The 16,103-nt window shown below is 48.5% G+C and overlaps 1 protein-coding gene across 4 annotated transcripts in view; it reads right to left on the bottom strand.

The window, feature by feature from the left end:
• Positions 1–8,476: 8,476 nt before the first annotated feature.
• ptpro (protein tyrosine phosphatase receptor type O) overlaps positions 8,477–16,103 on the bottom strand; it is a 41,225-nt gene continuing 33,598 nt past the window's right edge. For 3 of the 4 annotated variants that reach the window (XM_084346049.1, XM_084346050.1, XM_084346052.1), the window contains 10 exons: positions 16,067–16,102; positions 15,353–15,434; positions 14,457–14,547; positions 14,161–14,237; positions 13,459–13,593; positions 13,051–13,173; positions 12,604–12,758; positions 12,114–12,249; positions 10,947–11,071; positions 8,477–8,974 (listed from right to left, as the gene is read on the bottom strand). In XM_084346049.1, coding sequence (XP_084202175.1) covers positions 10,967–11,071; positions 12,114–12,249; positions 12,604–12,758; positions 13,051–13,173; positions 13,459–13,593; positions 14,161–14,237; positions 14,457–14,547; positions 15,353–15,434; positions 16,067–16,102 — 940 coding nt within the window. In that variant the 3' untranslated portion in view covers positions 8,477–8,974; positions 10,947–10,966. The remainder of the gene's footprint in view (positions 8,975–10,946; positions 11,072–12,113; positions 12,250–12,603; positions 12,759–13,050; positions 13,174–13,458; positions 13,594–14,160; positions 14,238–14,456; positions 14,548–15,352; positions 15,435–16,066; position 16,103) is intronic. The other variant, XM_084346051.1, reaches the window with a different exon arrangement.

The following is a 16,103-nucleotide window of genomic DNA, read 5'->3' as shown; positions in this document are numbered from 1 at the left end:
CTCTCCCTACTCCTCCCTCTCCCTCCTCCTCTTTCCTCCTCCTCCTCCTCCTCCTCCTCCTCCTCTCTCTCCTCTCCCTACTCCTCCTCCTCCTCCTCCTCTCTCTTCTCCCTACTCCTCCTCCTCCTCCTCCTCTCCCTACTCCTCCTCCTCCTCCTCCTCTCTCTTCTCCCTCCTCCTCTCTCCTCCTCTTCCTCTCTCCTCCTCCTCCTCCTCCTCCTCCTCCTCTTCCTCTCTCCTCCTCTTCCTCTCTCCTCCTCCTCCTTCTTCCTCCTCCTTCTTCTTCTTCTTCTTCTTCTTCTTCCTCTTCTTCCTCTTCTTCCTCCTCCTCCTCCTCCTCCTCCTCTTCCTCTTCCTCCTCCTCTCTCCCTACTCCTCCTCCCCCTACTCCTCCTCCTCCTCCTCTCTCCCTACTCCTCCTCTCCCTCCTCCTCTTTCCTCCTCCTCCTCTCTCCTCCTACTCCTCCTCCGCTCTCTTCTCCCTACTCCTCCTCCTCCTCCTCCTCCTCCTCCTCCTCCTCCGCTCTCTTCTCCCTACTCCTTCTCCTCCTCCTCCTCTCTCCCTACTCCTCCTCTCCCTCCTCCTCTTTCCTCCTCCTCCTCCTCCTCTTCCTCCTCCTCCTCCTCTCTCCCTACTCCTCCTCTCCCTCCTCCTCTTTCCTCCTCCTCCTCTCTCCTCCTCCTCCTTCCTCCTCCTCCTCTCTCCTCCTCCTCCTCCTCCTCCTCTCCCTCCTCCTCTTTCCTCCTCCTCCTCTCTCCTCCTCCTCCTCCTCCGCTCTCTTCTCCCTACTCCTTCTCCTCCTCCTCCTCTCTCCTCCTCCTCCTCCTCCTCCTCTTCCTCTTCCTCCTCCTCCCCCTACTCCTCCTCCTCCTCCTCCTCTCTCCCTACTCCTCCTCTCCCTCCTCCTCTTTCCTCCTCCTCCTCCTCCTCCTCCTCCTCTCTCCTCCTCCTCCTCCTCCTCCTCTCCCTCCTCCTCCTCCTCCTCCTCCGCTCTCTCCTCCTCCTCCTCCTCCTCCTCCTCCTCTCTCTCCTCCTCCTCCTCCTCCTCCTCCTCCTCCTCCTCCTCCTCTCGTTTGTTGTTTTCACGCTGCAGCCTGCTGTTTTCTCGCCCTCTTGATCCTCAGGTGGCGGCGGACCACGCCAAGTTTGTGGAGATCATGCGGCGCAGGCAGGAGCTCCTCAGCTCGTCTCCGTAGGAACATTTCAAACGGACCGGGCCGACCGACTCTCAGAGCGGCAGAGAGAATATTCTGCCACGTTTGCCTGTTCATCAGAACACTTTCTGGACTCTGGACTCTGTTTCTACTCGGGTCTGTTGGACTGAAGCTCGTTTTCCAAAGCAGAACCTCTCAGTATTAATGTTGGAGCGGCTGCAGTCTGGGCCTCTGGGATCCATCACATCACAGTCAACACGTCACACTGAGTCCAGAGTGATCAGAACCGCTGATTCAGCAGTTTGTGACGTAAATCCATCAGACAATGAATGATTTAAAGGAGCAGTTCACCCAGAACCATCTCCTCCTCTACGCTGATGAAGGTCCACAGAACATCTCTGGAGCTCAGCTGACGTACTGACGGTGAACGGGTCACTGCCGGTGAACGGGTCACTGCCGGTGAACGGGTAAATGACGGTGAACGGGTCACTGCCGGTGAACGGGTCACTGCCGGTGAACGGGTCACTGCCGGTGAACGGGTCACTGCCGGTGAACGGGTCACTGTCTGCGCCACTTCAAATGTTTTATTTTTTTATCTTTGTGCTTACGAGAGGAGACGTTTAGATGGATGTTGATGGTTAAAGAGCGTCGACGTTTCTTTGGTTGTTTCTCCGTTTTAATCATCTCCAGCTGCTGAACGCTGCGACTCTGTTCTACTGTGAAGCTCCAGAGATGTTCTGTGGACCTTCATCAGCGTAGAGGAGGAGACGGTTCTGGGTGAACTGCTCCTTTAATTATCAAAGCGTCCATATTAAAGTACAATATTATATTAACTGAGCTGATCATGAAACAAACACGTTGATCCTCCAGGAGACGCTGCAGGTGTTCAACTGAGGAGGATGATGATGGTGGTGATGATGATGTCGATGGTGGTGATGGTGATGATGATGATGATGAGGATGATGAGGCTCAGACTGAGGACAGAAGTCAAAGGATGAAGGTTGAAAACATGAACATACAGAGACCTGACGACATGTTGGCCGACAGTTATGATATTCATAGTTTAGAGTTTGATCAAAAAGTTAAATCTTTATCTTGAAATGCACAAAAACTTTATAATCAAAACGTTTAACGATTAATGAACATGACGTAGAGTTAGTGACACTGAGCTGGTGATTAGAGTTGGTGAGCCGCGTTTTTGCACAATAAATAATAAAAATATAAAAATATAAATGTTTCTCTGCTGAGAGTCCAACGTGAAAATGATTCAGTCAGATTTTTGTAATTATTCGTATTATTTCAGGTTGAAGAGGTGAAACGTCGTCCAAACACTGAAGTGAATGTAGTCAGCTGACCCACGCTAACCGTTAGCTTCATGCTAACACTGACCGATGTCACGACGACCGAATGAAGCTTCGTCTTAAGTTTGATGCAGTTCGACAGTTTTGTAGAAAAAATGTGGAAATTATAGACGATGTGAAACTGATACTTTTGTAAGATATGTTCAGAATTTGAGTTTAAAATGTTCAAAAGATTAAAGTGTGAAGAAACACCCGTGAAGTTAGCATGCTAACAGGCTAGCTCCGGCCCGGCCCGGCCCGGCCCGTCTGACAGTCTGACAGCCTGTAGTTTCAGCTGGAGATGTGAAAGCAGTCAGTTCACTCCTGAGTCTAATAGGTCGACAGCATGAACTCACTAAATGTGAAGAAAGGAAACATTTTGACATATTTTCATTATGAACAGAAGAAAAACAACTGTCTGAACTCAAGTTTGTCTCCGTGACCGAACTCAGACGAGCTTCACGTCCTCGTTAACTCATCAAACATTCAGACTGAGGTTTGTTTCTGAGGAAACGGTCCGATTTCAGACTTTAAATCAGAATTCAAAGAGAAAAAGTTGGAATAATTCTGAGAAAATACATAAATATGGATTTCAGCGTCATGACGGCAGAATTTCTCGGACTTTCTGAGTTCTGACTTTAGGCGGCGTCACGTGAACATTCCCAGTCGGAAAACATTTCTGTAATAATCCCGACGCCACCTGAACGCACAGTTACCAGCGTTAGCGTTAGCGTTAGCGTGCAGGAGACCGCCCAGACTTTCCATCCGCGCGATTAAAGCGGCCGAGGAGACGATAACTGAATGTTAATTTTTGGGTGAACTGTTCCTTTAAAGACTCGACAGCACGGCTCTCACACGGCTCGATATCAGAATCAGTACAGCAGCTGTTTGAGTTCTGACGGGATGTTTAACCGGACCTGTGGACGGTCCAGTGTTTGAGACACGGCAGCAGAAAAAATGTAAATAATCAACAAATGAAGTTAATGTGACGTTAAATTTACGATGCGAGTCGTTAACGTGAGTCTTTGAATTTGTACCTGATGTTTGACCGTTAACGACGAACATCAGAGGTCACAGCAGGGAAACATTATATACAACATGTACGTACACGCTTTAATTCAGATGTACGAAGAAGCCGGGACGCCGTCGACTCGCTGTGGCGCTGATGGTCCAGTTTCCACGTGACGCGTCCCAGACTCGTTCTGGTCCAGTGTCCAGGGCTGTTCTGTTCTGGTCTCTGACCATTAGAGCCCAGCAGCTCAGCTTCCGGATCATCTGTGTTGTTAACGAGAGCTGATTACAGTCGATGTGTTAGTGAACTGAACAGTTCTAGAAGCCAATCAGAACCAAGCGTTAGCCAGAATTTCCTACAGAAACACGTGTCTAGTTTTCATGGTGCCTTTTCATCATAAATCTGCTCATTCTGCAATAAAACATTTATAAAAAATCATCTGATGTCGTCGCTCAGTTTGTACGTCTGATCTGAACCTCAACAACCGGGTCAGTCGACCCAACGCTGGTTCTGAATGTCTGATAGGTCCACGGTTTAGTTTCCTTTTTCCTTGAGAAGTGAGTTAAAGTTCCTTCTTTTATTCGCCTGTTTTATATTTATATTTTTATACACATCATAGTTTGAGCAGTTTAAGCAGCGGTGGAGCGTTAGCAGACGACTCGACGCTCCGACCGTCACCACGTTCAAATGTTTGTTTTAATTATCGTTTAAAGTTTTAATCCAACAGTTGAATCAGACTTCTTCAGGTTGAAATCGGCTTGTTGAGTCTCGACGTCGGAGCTGTTGAACAGATGTCACATGATGATCAGTGTGAAGGTTTTGGACCTCCAGGTTTCACCGTGTCAGTCGGGAAGCTAACGTGACGTTAGCCTCAGCAGCTGCAGACGTCAGTGTGGTGAGTGACAGTTTTTTTATGGTCATATTTGATAAAGTGACGACGAGGAACTTCTCAGGTTCTGTTGATTCTAGAGCCCGTTTGGACGACAGCGGTACGACACCAGCGCCCGCTAAAGATCCTGTGCTCGTGGAGTCGGTGGCGCCCGGCGGAGACCGCGGGAGTGATCGTGATGAGGTAATGTGATTACATGTGATCAGAGTACAGCCGTTAATAATCAGACTGTTTCATAAACACTGAAAAGTTCCTCGTTAATGACAAACTAACGACAAACTGGTCAGATCTGTTGATGTGAAACCACATTTTAGGATTATTACAGATTTTGATTGATTTAAAATGAAGTAGAGCTGAAAAAACTTAAACAGCTTATAAAAAGTGTTAAAAGGAATCATGGTCAATATAATTTAACTTTAACTCAATTTTGTCATCAAAGATTGTGAAGGTTAATATTCATATTTTAGAAACTGTATTTCAGGACACTTGTTGTCAAACTGTTAAAGTGAACTTTAACTTTTGTCTGAAACAAAAAACTTTGTCTCGTCAGATTTTTAGAAAACAGACAAACGTGTGTTGTTTGGTAAAAGTAGACAGGATTTATGGAAGATAAGTAAATAATAAGTTAAAGTAAAGTGAAGACACTTTATCAGCTGGTGTTGTCATCGGGCCGACACCGTCTTGAAGGACGTTCCTGTAAAGAAACAGGCGACAAACGTAACTGCAACATTTTATTTTGTTCAACACACACACATTAAAACTCAGTGACGATGATCCGGCTCAGATCATCCCTCAGATTTAAGTGACACAATGCACAAGAATGGCACCAAAGACGTACAAGTTGGACTGGACACACACGAAGCAAGAGAAAGAATCGAGAAGAGTGACGGTGCTGAGCGCTCGGACGTCGTCTGCAGCTCGTCTGTCGGGTTTTCACTCGTGTGTTTCTTTCCCAACAGACGTTTCTCTGCGTCCACGGACGACTTCGACCAACAGCCGAGTCTCTGAACTGTGTCGTGATGAGAACTGGTGGCTCAGGTAAAGATGATTCACATGTACAACAACTTTTAAAAAACAAACCTCTAAAGCAACATTTCCACAAGAATTACTTTGTCATGACGAGTAGAAACAGAATAGTTAAGCAGTAGTAGTATGTACAGTACGTCTGATATCTAAGAGTGAAACGTAATGGACTTCAGATCCAACAGGTAAAGACTTCAGGTGTTTGAACCACAAGGCCACAATGACAAATCATCTACAGTCAACACTGAAGTGTCCGCCGGCCTCCTGACACACATTCACTGATCTGTTCCTTTTTTTTAGTTTTATTTTTTCTGAGTTGATACAAGGTGCCGTCAGAATGATGAGCGGGTCAGAGGCAGCGCGGCTCACATTCACCATCACAACTTAAAACCGTTTCTGTAGATTCAACACGTCGACCTTTTCATCTTCTGATGTTTGGATCTTTTGATGTTTGGATCTTTTGATCTTTTGATCTTTGTCGTATCAAATATTCACGGTATTAAAACTTTATCAGATTCTGTCTTTGACGAGACGTCTCGTACTTTACATGAGATAAAAACTCTTCAATTAAAATTAAACAAAACTAAATGAAGTTCAGTTAAGAGTCAGATTTGATCTTTTATTGTGAAGGGACCACAAGAGGAAGCCATCAGACTCGTGGCTCTTATTTTGACAGCACCCTGTACATCCTGAATGCAGCGTGAGACTCTGACGGGTCGACACTCGTCTGACGTGGATCTTCTGCCTCCAGTCAAACTCACACCGACGCCTCAGAACCATGTTCTGTCCAGTCGTCGTGTGTTTGAGACAGAATGAGTCGGCCCGAGCCACGAGGTCGGTTCACACCAGAACTCATGAATGTTTCTGAACATTAACACTGAGTTTGTTAAAGTGCCCAAAGACTTGAGGAGGTCTGTCCAGCGTCATCGTGGTTTGATCCCGGAACCGACCCGAGAATAACAGATTTAAGACGAGGAACACCAAATACTTTACCAACGCTTCACCGAGTCGGAACCAAACGTTTGACGAGAGCGTCAGCATTTTAAAACTCTGACCTGTGGGTCCAACACGTCAGTCCAGAACTACAGAATTCTGTTTCAGTGTTTGTGGCCGCATGAACGCGTTCTGGTACCAACTGAACTAATCATCTGTAAAAGAAATGTATTTACAAACTTATGGGCCGGATATTTTTCTGGTAGTTTTCAGGTGCTGATCCAGAAGTTGAAGTTTCAGATCAAAACAAAAGAAATTCTTTGAGATTAATCAGATTTTAAATTAAACAAATTTGAGTCATTTTTCCCAAAAAAATCTATTTTTATCATAGTTGGTGTTTTATAATAAATATAAATTGTAAACTGACATTTTTAAAAAATAAATGTGGTTTAAAACCCTAAAAATGATTTTCATCATAAATTTGTCATTAAATATTATTTTGGTGTTTTTGACACCAAACTTAATTTTTACGACAAAATAAAATCAAAAATGTGAAATTAATGATAAAACGTAACGTTTAACAACGTTTGGAAAAGAAAAAACATCGAGATTAATTTCTAAACTTTTATAATTCAAAGTGATTTCTTGGTATTTGAAGTTTACAGTCTGAAACTTTGTCAACAGATGTGGTCGGGTTAATGTAACCGGGTCAGTGAAAGGATCCGGAGCGTTCTGGAGTCTTTGGACACTTTAACTAAAGGAAGAAACATGAAGGTACAAAATGAACATTTCTTTGTGTTGTTTTAATTTTAACTTGTGGACCGGGTCATGGTTCTGGGCAGTATTTGCAGTTGTATTGTGATGAATTGTAGTTGCAGCTCTCTGTTGTGTTTCGGGCCTCAGAACAGCTCGGGCCGGGCCTGGAGTCGAGCTGAGCAGATATGTTTCAGTTGTTTTCCACAGAAAGGGAAACTTGATATCTTGATATAATTTGGTGGTGGTTCTGGTAGTTCAGACAGTCTCTATTCTGTCTTCAGAACCTGTCAGATATGATCCAGTTCTCTGCTGTTCAGATCTCAAACCTCTGCTAGTCTAAAGTTAGTCTACGTCTTCAGATCGAGATCCTTCGTTAGTCCAGAGCACACGGGACGGGACGAACACGGCTGTACAGTCAGAAGCAGCAGCAGAAAGTCTTCCCTTCTTCTGTCAGCGGGTCGGGCAGCTCCGAGGCCTCAGTGCAAATACAAACTACAGCTCTACGACCACAGTCTCTAGCGTCTAAACTGGCCTAACAGCGGCGGCGTGGCGCCGTGAGGCACTCGTGTTTCCACAGAAAGGCGTTCGTTCCCTTCAGCTCATGTTTTTGTGCCCTTTAGTTCTGGTGCTGACCCAGCAAACATTCAGCGCTCTGTTCCACACGCGGGATCAAAAGTTCAGATGCTGTCGAGCAGCGTTTAGAGGAAGTGGTACCAAAATACTTCTGTCTCTGAATCCGTCCGACCGCAGCAGAACTCTACCTCATAGTTTTCACGGCGCTGACCCGAAACGTTGAAGCTTCTCGATGAATGTTGAGTTAAAAACGCAGCCGACGGATCAGCTGACACGTAAAACCTTGTGCTCATGTTCCAGAGTGTTGGTCGAATGCTTGCTGGGGTCTCCAGTGAATCGGATCCGTGCAGCGGTCCTGGCAGTCGGGTCAGCGTGTCGGAGCGGTCGGTGTTTTCGGTAATCGTGCGATGGTCGGTGTGTTTGGCAGTGTGTCACGTTCAGATCCACCGCCGACGACTCCAGCGCCGGGAAAAGCCAGGACAGCTGCACGAGAGGTGGACGGGAGGTGAACGCTAGTAACTACAACTAAGATATGAGCGACTGAAGGACGAGGAAGCGGGGGAGGAGGAAGCGGGGGAAGAGGAAGATGAAGCGGGGGTGGGGGAAGTTGAAGCGGGGGAAGATGAAGTGGAGGAAGATAAAGTAGGGGCAAGATGAAGTGGAGGAAGATAAAGCGGGGGGAAGTTGAAGTGGGGGGAAGATGAAGCGGGGAGAAGATGAAGCGGGGGAGGAGGAAGATGAAGCGGGGGGGAGATGAAGCGGGGGGAAGTTGAAGTGGGGGGAAGATGAAGCGGGGAGAAGATGAAGCGGGGGAGGAGGAAGATGAAGCGGGGGGGAGATGAAGCGGGGGAGGAGGAAGATGAAGCGGGGGAGGAGGAAGTTGAAGCGGGGGAAGTTGAAGCGGAGGGTGTGCTTGCTGGTTTTTCAGCGACTCCTGAGATTACAAAACAAATCGAATGATAAACTGCTGACTCGGCTCCACTGACTCGTCGCCTCGCGGCGTCTGGACGAGGAAGGACACAGCGTAGACATCCAATCACGGGACGGAGCTGGTTAACGCTCCTCAGTCCAGTTCAGAGGGCAGGTTCTGGTTCAACGTGTCGGTCAGTCAGTGAAGGCTCCTTAAGGCAAAACTCCGTCCCGTGCTTTAACACCACGTCAAACAAAAAACTGTTTTTTTCCTCTTGTGCCGCCGAGATGTTCTGCTGTGTTGTTTTTGGAAACTGATGATGAAGCGGATCTTCTTCTGCAGAGATGGATGCCTGAAGCACAGGAGGTTGGTGTGTTCGCAGCCTGCAACACAAAGAAGACATGAGGACCTGGACCTGGACCTGGACCCGAACGGAGCCTGGCTGAGGTGAGAGACATGAAACCTGACGTGTGATTGGTTGTGTGCAGAGGTTTGTGTGTGGCTGGTCAGTGCTGGTGCTGGTGTTGGTGTCAGTGCGGGTGTCGGTGTCGGTGCTGGTGTCAGTGCGGGTGTCGGTGCTGGTGTCAGTGCTGGTGCTGGTGTCACTGCTGGTGTCGGTGCTGGTGTTGGTGTCAGTGCTGGTGCTGATGTCGGGGCTGGTGTTAGTGCTGGTGTCGGTGCGGGTGTCGGTGCTGGTGTCAGTGCGGGTGTCGGTGCTGGTGTCAGTACTAGTGCTGGTGTCGGTGCGGGTGTCGGTGCTGGTGTCAGTACTAGTGCTGGTGTCAGTGCGGGTGTCGGTGCTGGTGTCGGTGCTGGTGTCAGTGCTGGTGCTGGTGCCGGTGTCAGTGCTGGTGTCAGTACTAGTGCTGGTGTCGTTGCTGGTGTCAGTACTAGTGCTGGTGTCAGTGCGGGTGCTGGTGCTGGTATCAGTGCTGGTGCTGGTGTCAGTGCTGGTGTCGGTGCTAGTGTCAGTGCTGGTGCCGGTGCTGGTGTCAGTGCGGGTGTCGGTGCTGGTGTCAGTGCTGGTGTCGGTGCTAGTGTCAGTGCTGGTGCTGGTGTTGGTGTCAGTGCGGGTGTCGGTGCTGGTGTCAGTGCGGGTGTCGGTGCTGGTGTCAGTGCGGGTGTCGGTGCTGGTGTCACTGCTGGTGTCAGTACTAGTGCTGGTGTTGGTGTCAGTGCTGGTGCTGATGTCGGGGATGGTGTCAGTGCTGGTGTCGGTGCGGGTGTCGTTGCTGGTGTCAGTACTAGTGCTGGTGTCGGTGCGGGTGTCGGTGCTGGTGTCAGTGCGGGTGTCGGTGCTGGTGCCGGTGTCAGTGCCGGTGTCAGTACTAGTGCTGGTGTCGTTGCTGGTGTCAGTACTAGTGCTGGTGTCGGTGCGGGTGTCGGTGCTGGTGTCAGTGCGGGTGCTGGTGCTGGTATCAGTGCTGGTGCTGGTGTCAGTGCTAGTGTCAGTGCTGGTGCTGGTGTCAGTACTAGTGCTGGTGTCGGTGCTAGTGTCAGTGCTGGTGCTGGTGTCAGTGCTGGTGTCGGTGCTGGTGTCAGTACTAGTGCTGGTGTCAGTGCTGGTGTCAGTGCTGGTGTCGGTGCTAGTGTCAGTGCTGGTGCTGGTGTCGGTGCTGGTGCCAGTGCTGGTGTCAGTACTAGTGCTGGTGTCGGTGCTGGTGTCAGTACTAGTGCTGGTGTCAGTGCGGGTGTCGGTGCTGGTATCAGTGCTGGTGCTGGTGTCAGTGCTGGTGTCGGTGCTAGTGTCAGTACTGGTGTCGGTGCTGGTGTCAGTACTAGTGCTGGTGTCAGTGCGGGTGTCGGTGCTGGTGTCGGTGCTGGTGCTGGTGTCAGTGCGGGTGTCGGTGCTGGTGTCACTGCTGGTGTCGGTGCTAGTGCTGGTGTTGGTGTCAGTGCTGGTGCTGATGTCGGGGCTGGTGTCAGTGCTGGTGTCGGTGCTGGTGTCAGTACTAGTGCGGGTGTCGGTGCTGGTGTCAGTACTAGTGCTGGTGTCAGTGCGGGTGTCGGTGCTGGTGTCGGTGCTGGTGTCAGTGCTGGTGCCGGTGCTGGTGTCAGTACTAGTGCTGGTGTCGTTGCTGGTGTCAGTACTAGTGCGGGTGTCGGTGCTGGTGTCAGTACTAGTGCTGGTGTCGGTGCGGGTGTCGGTGCTGGTGTCAGTACTAGTGCTGGTGTCAGTGCTGGTGCTGGTATCAGTGCTAATGTCAGTGCTGGTGCCGTTGCTGGTGTCAGTGCGGGTGTCGGTGCTGGTGTCAGTGCTGGTGTCGGTGCCGGTGCTGGTGTCAGTGCTGGTGTCGGTGTCAGTACTAGTGCGGGTGTCGGTGCTGGTGCTGGTGTCGGTGCAGCTGGACTCACGTCTGGAGGAGCCTCCATCATTATGTCTTGCTGGCATTCTCGTAGATGACGTCGGAGGTGATGGACTGCTGCTTCTTCTTCTGCCACATCAGCAGGACGCACTGATGGATGAACACGTACTGCTCCTGTACACAACAACAACAACACCAACACAACCTGTGAGTACACTCAGTCATATGGTCCTAGAGGGGTGAGAAAGGAGAAATAGGTGAGAAGAGGGGGAGAGGAGAGGTGAGACAGGTGAGGAGGAGAGAGAGTGAGAGGGGGTGAGAGATGAAAAGGGTGAGATGAGTGAGAGGTGAGATGGGGAGTGAAAAAGGGAGAGAGGAGAAATAGGTGAGGAAAGAGTGAGAGGGGGTGGGAGAGAGGTGAGAGGGGTGAGATGGAGGGAGAGAGGAGAAATAGGTGAGGAGAGGAGTGAGAGAAGAGGGAGGTAAGATGTGAGAGGAGAAATAGCCGAGGGTGAGAGAGAAAGGGAGAGAAGAGACAGGTGAGGAGGGAGTGAGAGGGGGGTGAGAGAGGTGAGAGGTGAAGGGGGAGAGGGGTGAGGAGAGAGAGAGGAGAAATGGGTGAGGAGAGGAGTGAGAGGTGAGACTGGGCAGTGAGAAAGGAGTGAGAGAAGAGGGAGGTAAGATGTGAGAGGAGAGAGTGAGAGTGAGAAGATGGAGAGGAGAGTGAGAGAGGGGTGAGACAGGTGAAGGGGGAGAGGGGTGAGGAGAGAGAGGTGAGATGAGAGAGTGAGAAAGGAGTGAGAGAAGAGCGAGGTAAGATGTGAGAGAGGGGTGAGACAGGTGAGGAGGGAGTGAGGGGGGGTGAGAGAGGGTGAGAGAGGGTGAGATGGGCGAGAGAGGAGAGATGAGAGGGTTGAGAGAAGTGGGGGGGAGATGGGAGTGAGAAGGGGGTGAGAGGTGAGAGAGGTGAGGGGGAGAGAAGAGTGAGAGAAGAGAAAGGTGAGATGAGAGAGAGAGAGAGGGGTGAGACAGGTGAGAGAGGAGAAATAGGTGAGAGTGGTGAGATGGGGCAGAGGGAGAGAGAGGGGGGTGAGAGAGAGAGGGGGGGATGGGTGAGAGGAGAGTAAGAAGAGGGAGAGAGAGAAAACACACACACACACACACACACACACACACACACACACAGTCTACTGTAGATGTATAGACGAGTGCCTACCTCAGTCTGGACCATGGACAGACGGTGTGATCGCATCTCAGACACCATCCCGAGGATATCTGCAAACTCGTGTTCTCTGATGTGCTGCATCAGACGGTCCAGAGCGATGAACGTCCCGGTCCGACCCACGCCAGCACTGCGCGCACACACACATACACACACTGTCAGAACCACACGGTCCAGGAGTCGTAACAGCGACCACAACAAGAGAGGAATGGATGACATCATGGACATTACATCATCTAATAGCCTTTTACTGGCGGTAGCTGTCAGGATGTGATGTCGTCTTCCTGCTCTCAGCTGATTATTAAGAGTTCACAGAGAAGACTGAAGATGAAGACACTTCAACACATCACAGATTCACTTCCTGATCATTTCACTAATAACAACTATCAGCACCTGAAAATGTCATGTTAATGGATAATGCTCAGCACAGCTGATGTCTTAAGTTTTGTTTTCTGTCCTGGACGTTCCAGAGTCGGACCCTGACCTGCAGTGGACTATGATGGGGTCTTTGGTCCTGTTGGCCTGCTGGCGGACGATGTGGACGAACTGCAGGATGCTTTCAATGGCGTTGACCGTGGGGACGCCGTGATCCGGCCACGAGGTGTAGTTCAGGTGGAGGACGTCCTGACTCTCGTCAGCCTGCAGGGGGAGACGAACATCAGCTTTTAGAGACGTTCAAACCTGAGCGAGCCGATCACAGCAGCACCAGACTCCCTTAACAAATGTGTCCGTTTAGTGAGTTGTTGAGTTGGAGACACTTAATAAACTGTGTGAAACTCTGTCTCTGACTGATTCTGTCTTTGTGTAAAAAGCTTTGCACAGATGTGACCAGTAAACACACGTATGGGACAGGAAGTGTTAGAGCAGCCTCCAGTGGACCTGCAGCTTTGACCCCACGTCGGGCCCTCGACCCAGAGGTTGAGAAACTCACATATCCCAGTCTGAACTTCCTGATGGTCCACTCTGGAGTCTCCGACTCAGAGAGCATCTCCACACTGATCTCTCCGTACATGACGGGCTCGTCAGTGAACGGCCAGTAGTGATCACACTTCACCTGAAAACACAGTCAAAGATCAATACTGATTGATTGATTGGCTGGTGTTCTTTAACATCAGCCGTCATTTCAGCCTGTTCTTGTAATTTTACTGATATTTCTGACAGAAACAACAATTAATGTTCAAACTGTTGTAGTTTCATGTTTGTCTGTAAAAACCTTCATTTGTAACTGAAGCTGTCAGTAAACGTAGGGGAGTAGAAGTAAAAAGAAAATACTCAAGTACAGTACTTGAGTAATTGTACTTAGTTACTTTCCGCCCTGTGTAAAGCAGAGTGGGCTCACCCTCCGTCGTTCGTTGCACTGCGTCAACATGACGACGATGGGAGATTTCTCCTGCAGGACCATCTTCCAGAAGTCGTTGCGGGTCTCAGGCAGCGGACCCTGAGTGGCGATGTACTCTTTAGTGTGTTTGTATCCCTGAAGACACAAACAGATACTTTCACAGTCACAACGATTCACAAATAACATCCGTCAACGAAACACAAGAGTCACATGTGAGAATAAAACGGCTCAGTTTGGAGTTTGTTATGAACTCTATCGTTCTCAGTGTGGAAGGTAAAAGTATCAATACTCTGTTACAAGTAAACACGAAGAGGGTTAAGTGAGTTTTCACCTAACGAGTATCCAGCACAGCTTAGTCTCTGGAAAATGTTACAGTTATAATCTTTAGTGTCTACGAACTAACGATCAAACAAACTGATTTATAGTCGCCTGCAGGTGCACAAGACTGAGACGTCACACTGACAAAGATGAAAACTAAGCTCAGAAAAGTTCTAACCAGGATTATATAATGAACTTCCAGTTAGTTTGTTGTTGTTGTTGTTGTTGTCGCCTGTCAGACTGCTGATTCAGATCATTCACACCTGATAATAAAATGGATCTGTAGCAGGAAATGTTATCAGGATAAAAACGATCCGCTCTGGTGTTTGACTCCTGCATCAACAGGTGTCGCCTCATTATAAACAGCACTGAGGTCACACTCACAGGTATGTAGTTGGCGTTGACGTAGTCTGAACCTTCGTCGTTGTGCATCGAGATCAGCTTCACCCGACTGAAGTCGTCTGCAGGGAGAAGTCAACAAACTAAATCCATCTTCATCACATCAACGTTATAATGTGAATATCTGACTCCGACAACAACGTGAATTTATTTAAAGACCATCAGAGTTAAATCTGACGACGTCTCAGCTTCACTACGTACAAAACTAAATCATGAAATGTTGATAAAACTGTTTTTGAACACTGAGCGTCTCCCATGATGCTTTGCTGTCAGTGACTCACAGGGGAGGATGTTGGTGTATCTGTTCTTGGGCCTGTTGACGGGCAGGTCTGCTGCATCATGGGAAAGATCCAGACCGACGCTCTTCAGCTCCTGAAAAACACCAACATGTGTGACACGTCTGCAGGACTCAGCTCACTTCACAGGTCCACTTCCTGTCTGCAACACGGCGCTCTTCCTGCTGTGGTTGTGATGCTAACGCTAACGGCTAACACTGTTTTATAACCAACACGTCTCATTTGTTTTAAACTTTATACTTTTATAACAGTTTGTTTCTGTCGGTTTGTTTTTTTTGCTTCAGCCTGCTTCATTTTGTCACATCGTGCTGTAATAATAAAGTCTTTGAAACTTTAATTTGATCAAACGACCAAAGAAACATCAGATGTTTCAAACAGCTCGTCTGCTGTGATCCAAACCCAAACAGCTCGTCTGCTGTGATCCAAACCCAACCTACAGGACGACCTGACACTTCACAGAATGTTCACCTGGTGTTTACACTTAATCAACAAAGAATCCTAAAATCGTACGATTATTGAATGGAGTTTGGTGAAATGTCTCCACACCACTAAACACAAGAAAGGATCAAATTTAAACAGAACGTCTGAGGAAACGTTATCGACCGGATCACGTCTGGTTTCTGGACCCGAAGCTTTAAAAAAGTCACCAGAACAAACTGATGATTAAACTGTAGGATTCAAAAACCTCCAGTTCAAGTTCAAGTATCTGTTTGAGTTAACGACTCAGTGTTCTGCCGTTTTATTTCTACGTATGCTCGTGTTTGAACATCAGATTTCTAAGATGAAGTCTTCAGTGCAGCTGCTGAGCTACAGGTGCAGCCAGTTAAAGTGATTGACGGTGAATGATGCAGCGGTGTGGGGGTGTTCTGATGAAGCGTTACCTCAAACTGCAGGGAGAACTTGTAGGCCGAGTCTTTGCTCATTTCTTTGAAGTACGCTTCGAAGTCGTCCAGCTGCACAGGACTGCAACGAGACGCCGACATGTCAGCACACAGACGCTTCACAAACCAGCGATCATCACATCATGTAAACCATCAACATGTCGTGATCGTCACAGAGATGACGAGAGATCAAAACCTGACAGAGTTCTACAGAATTTACAGACGATTTCACGTTTTAGTGGCCGTGTGACCTCGTTTTAATCTTTAATCCACAGGAACTTAACTCCAGTACAAAGAAAAGTGTCAGCACTCAGAGGACTCGTAGCATCCTGAAGGACTTCAAGAGATATGAACACATCATCTGTTGGACCCTCACACGTCTCCAGCAGCACCACAACACAAACTACTGATCATCAGTCGCGTCTGATCCGGCCTCAGACTAAACAGTCTGGATGTTTGTGGCTGCAGCGGTTATTAATGACACACACACACACACACACACACACACACACACACACACACACACACAATAAAGACATACACACACACACACACACAATAAAGACATACACACACACACACACACACACTAAAGACACACACACACACACACACACACACACACACACACACACACACACACACACACACACACACACACACAATAAAGACACACACACACACTGAGCACACGCTGTCCTGTAGTCTGGTTACCTTGTTAGCTTCCGTTTCTTTAAAGCTGTCTTGCTCC

The sequence above is a fragment of the Pagrus pagrus genome (assembly GCF_965226575.1).
Source record: "Pagrus pagrus genome assembly, chromosome: 23".
NCBI lineage: Eukaryota > Metazoa > Chordata > Actinopteri > Spariformes > Sparidae > Pagrus > Pagrus pagrus.
This window is presented reverse-complemented; position numbering and strand designations above follow the sequence as displayed.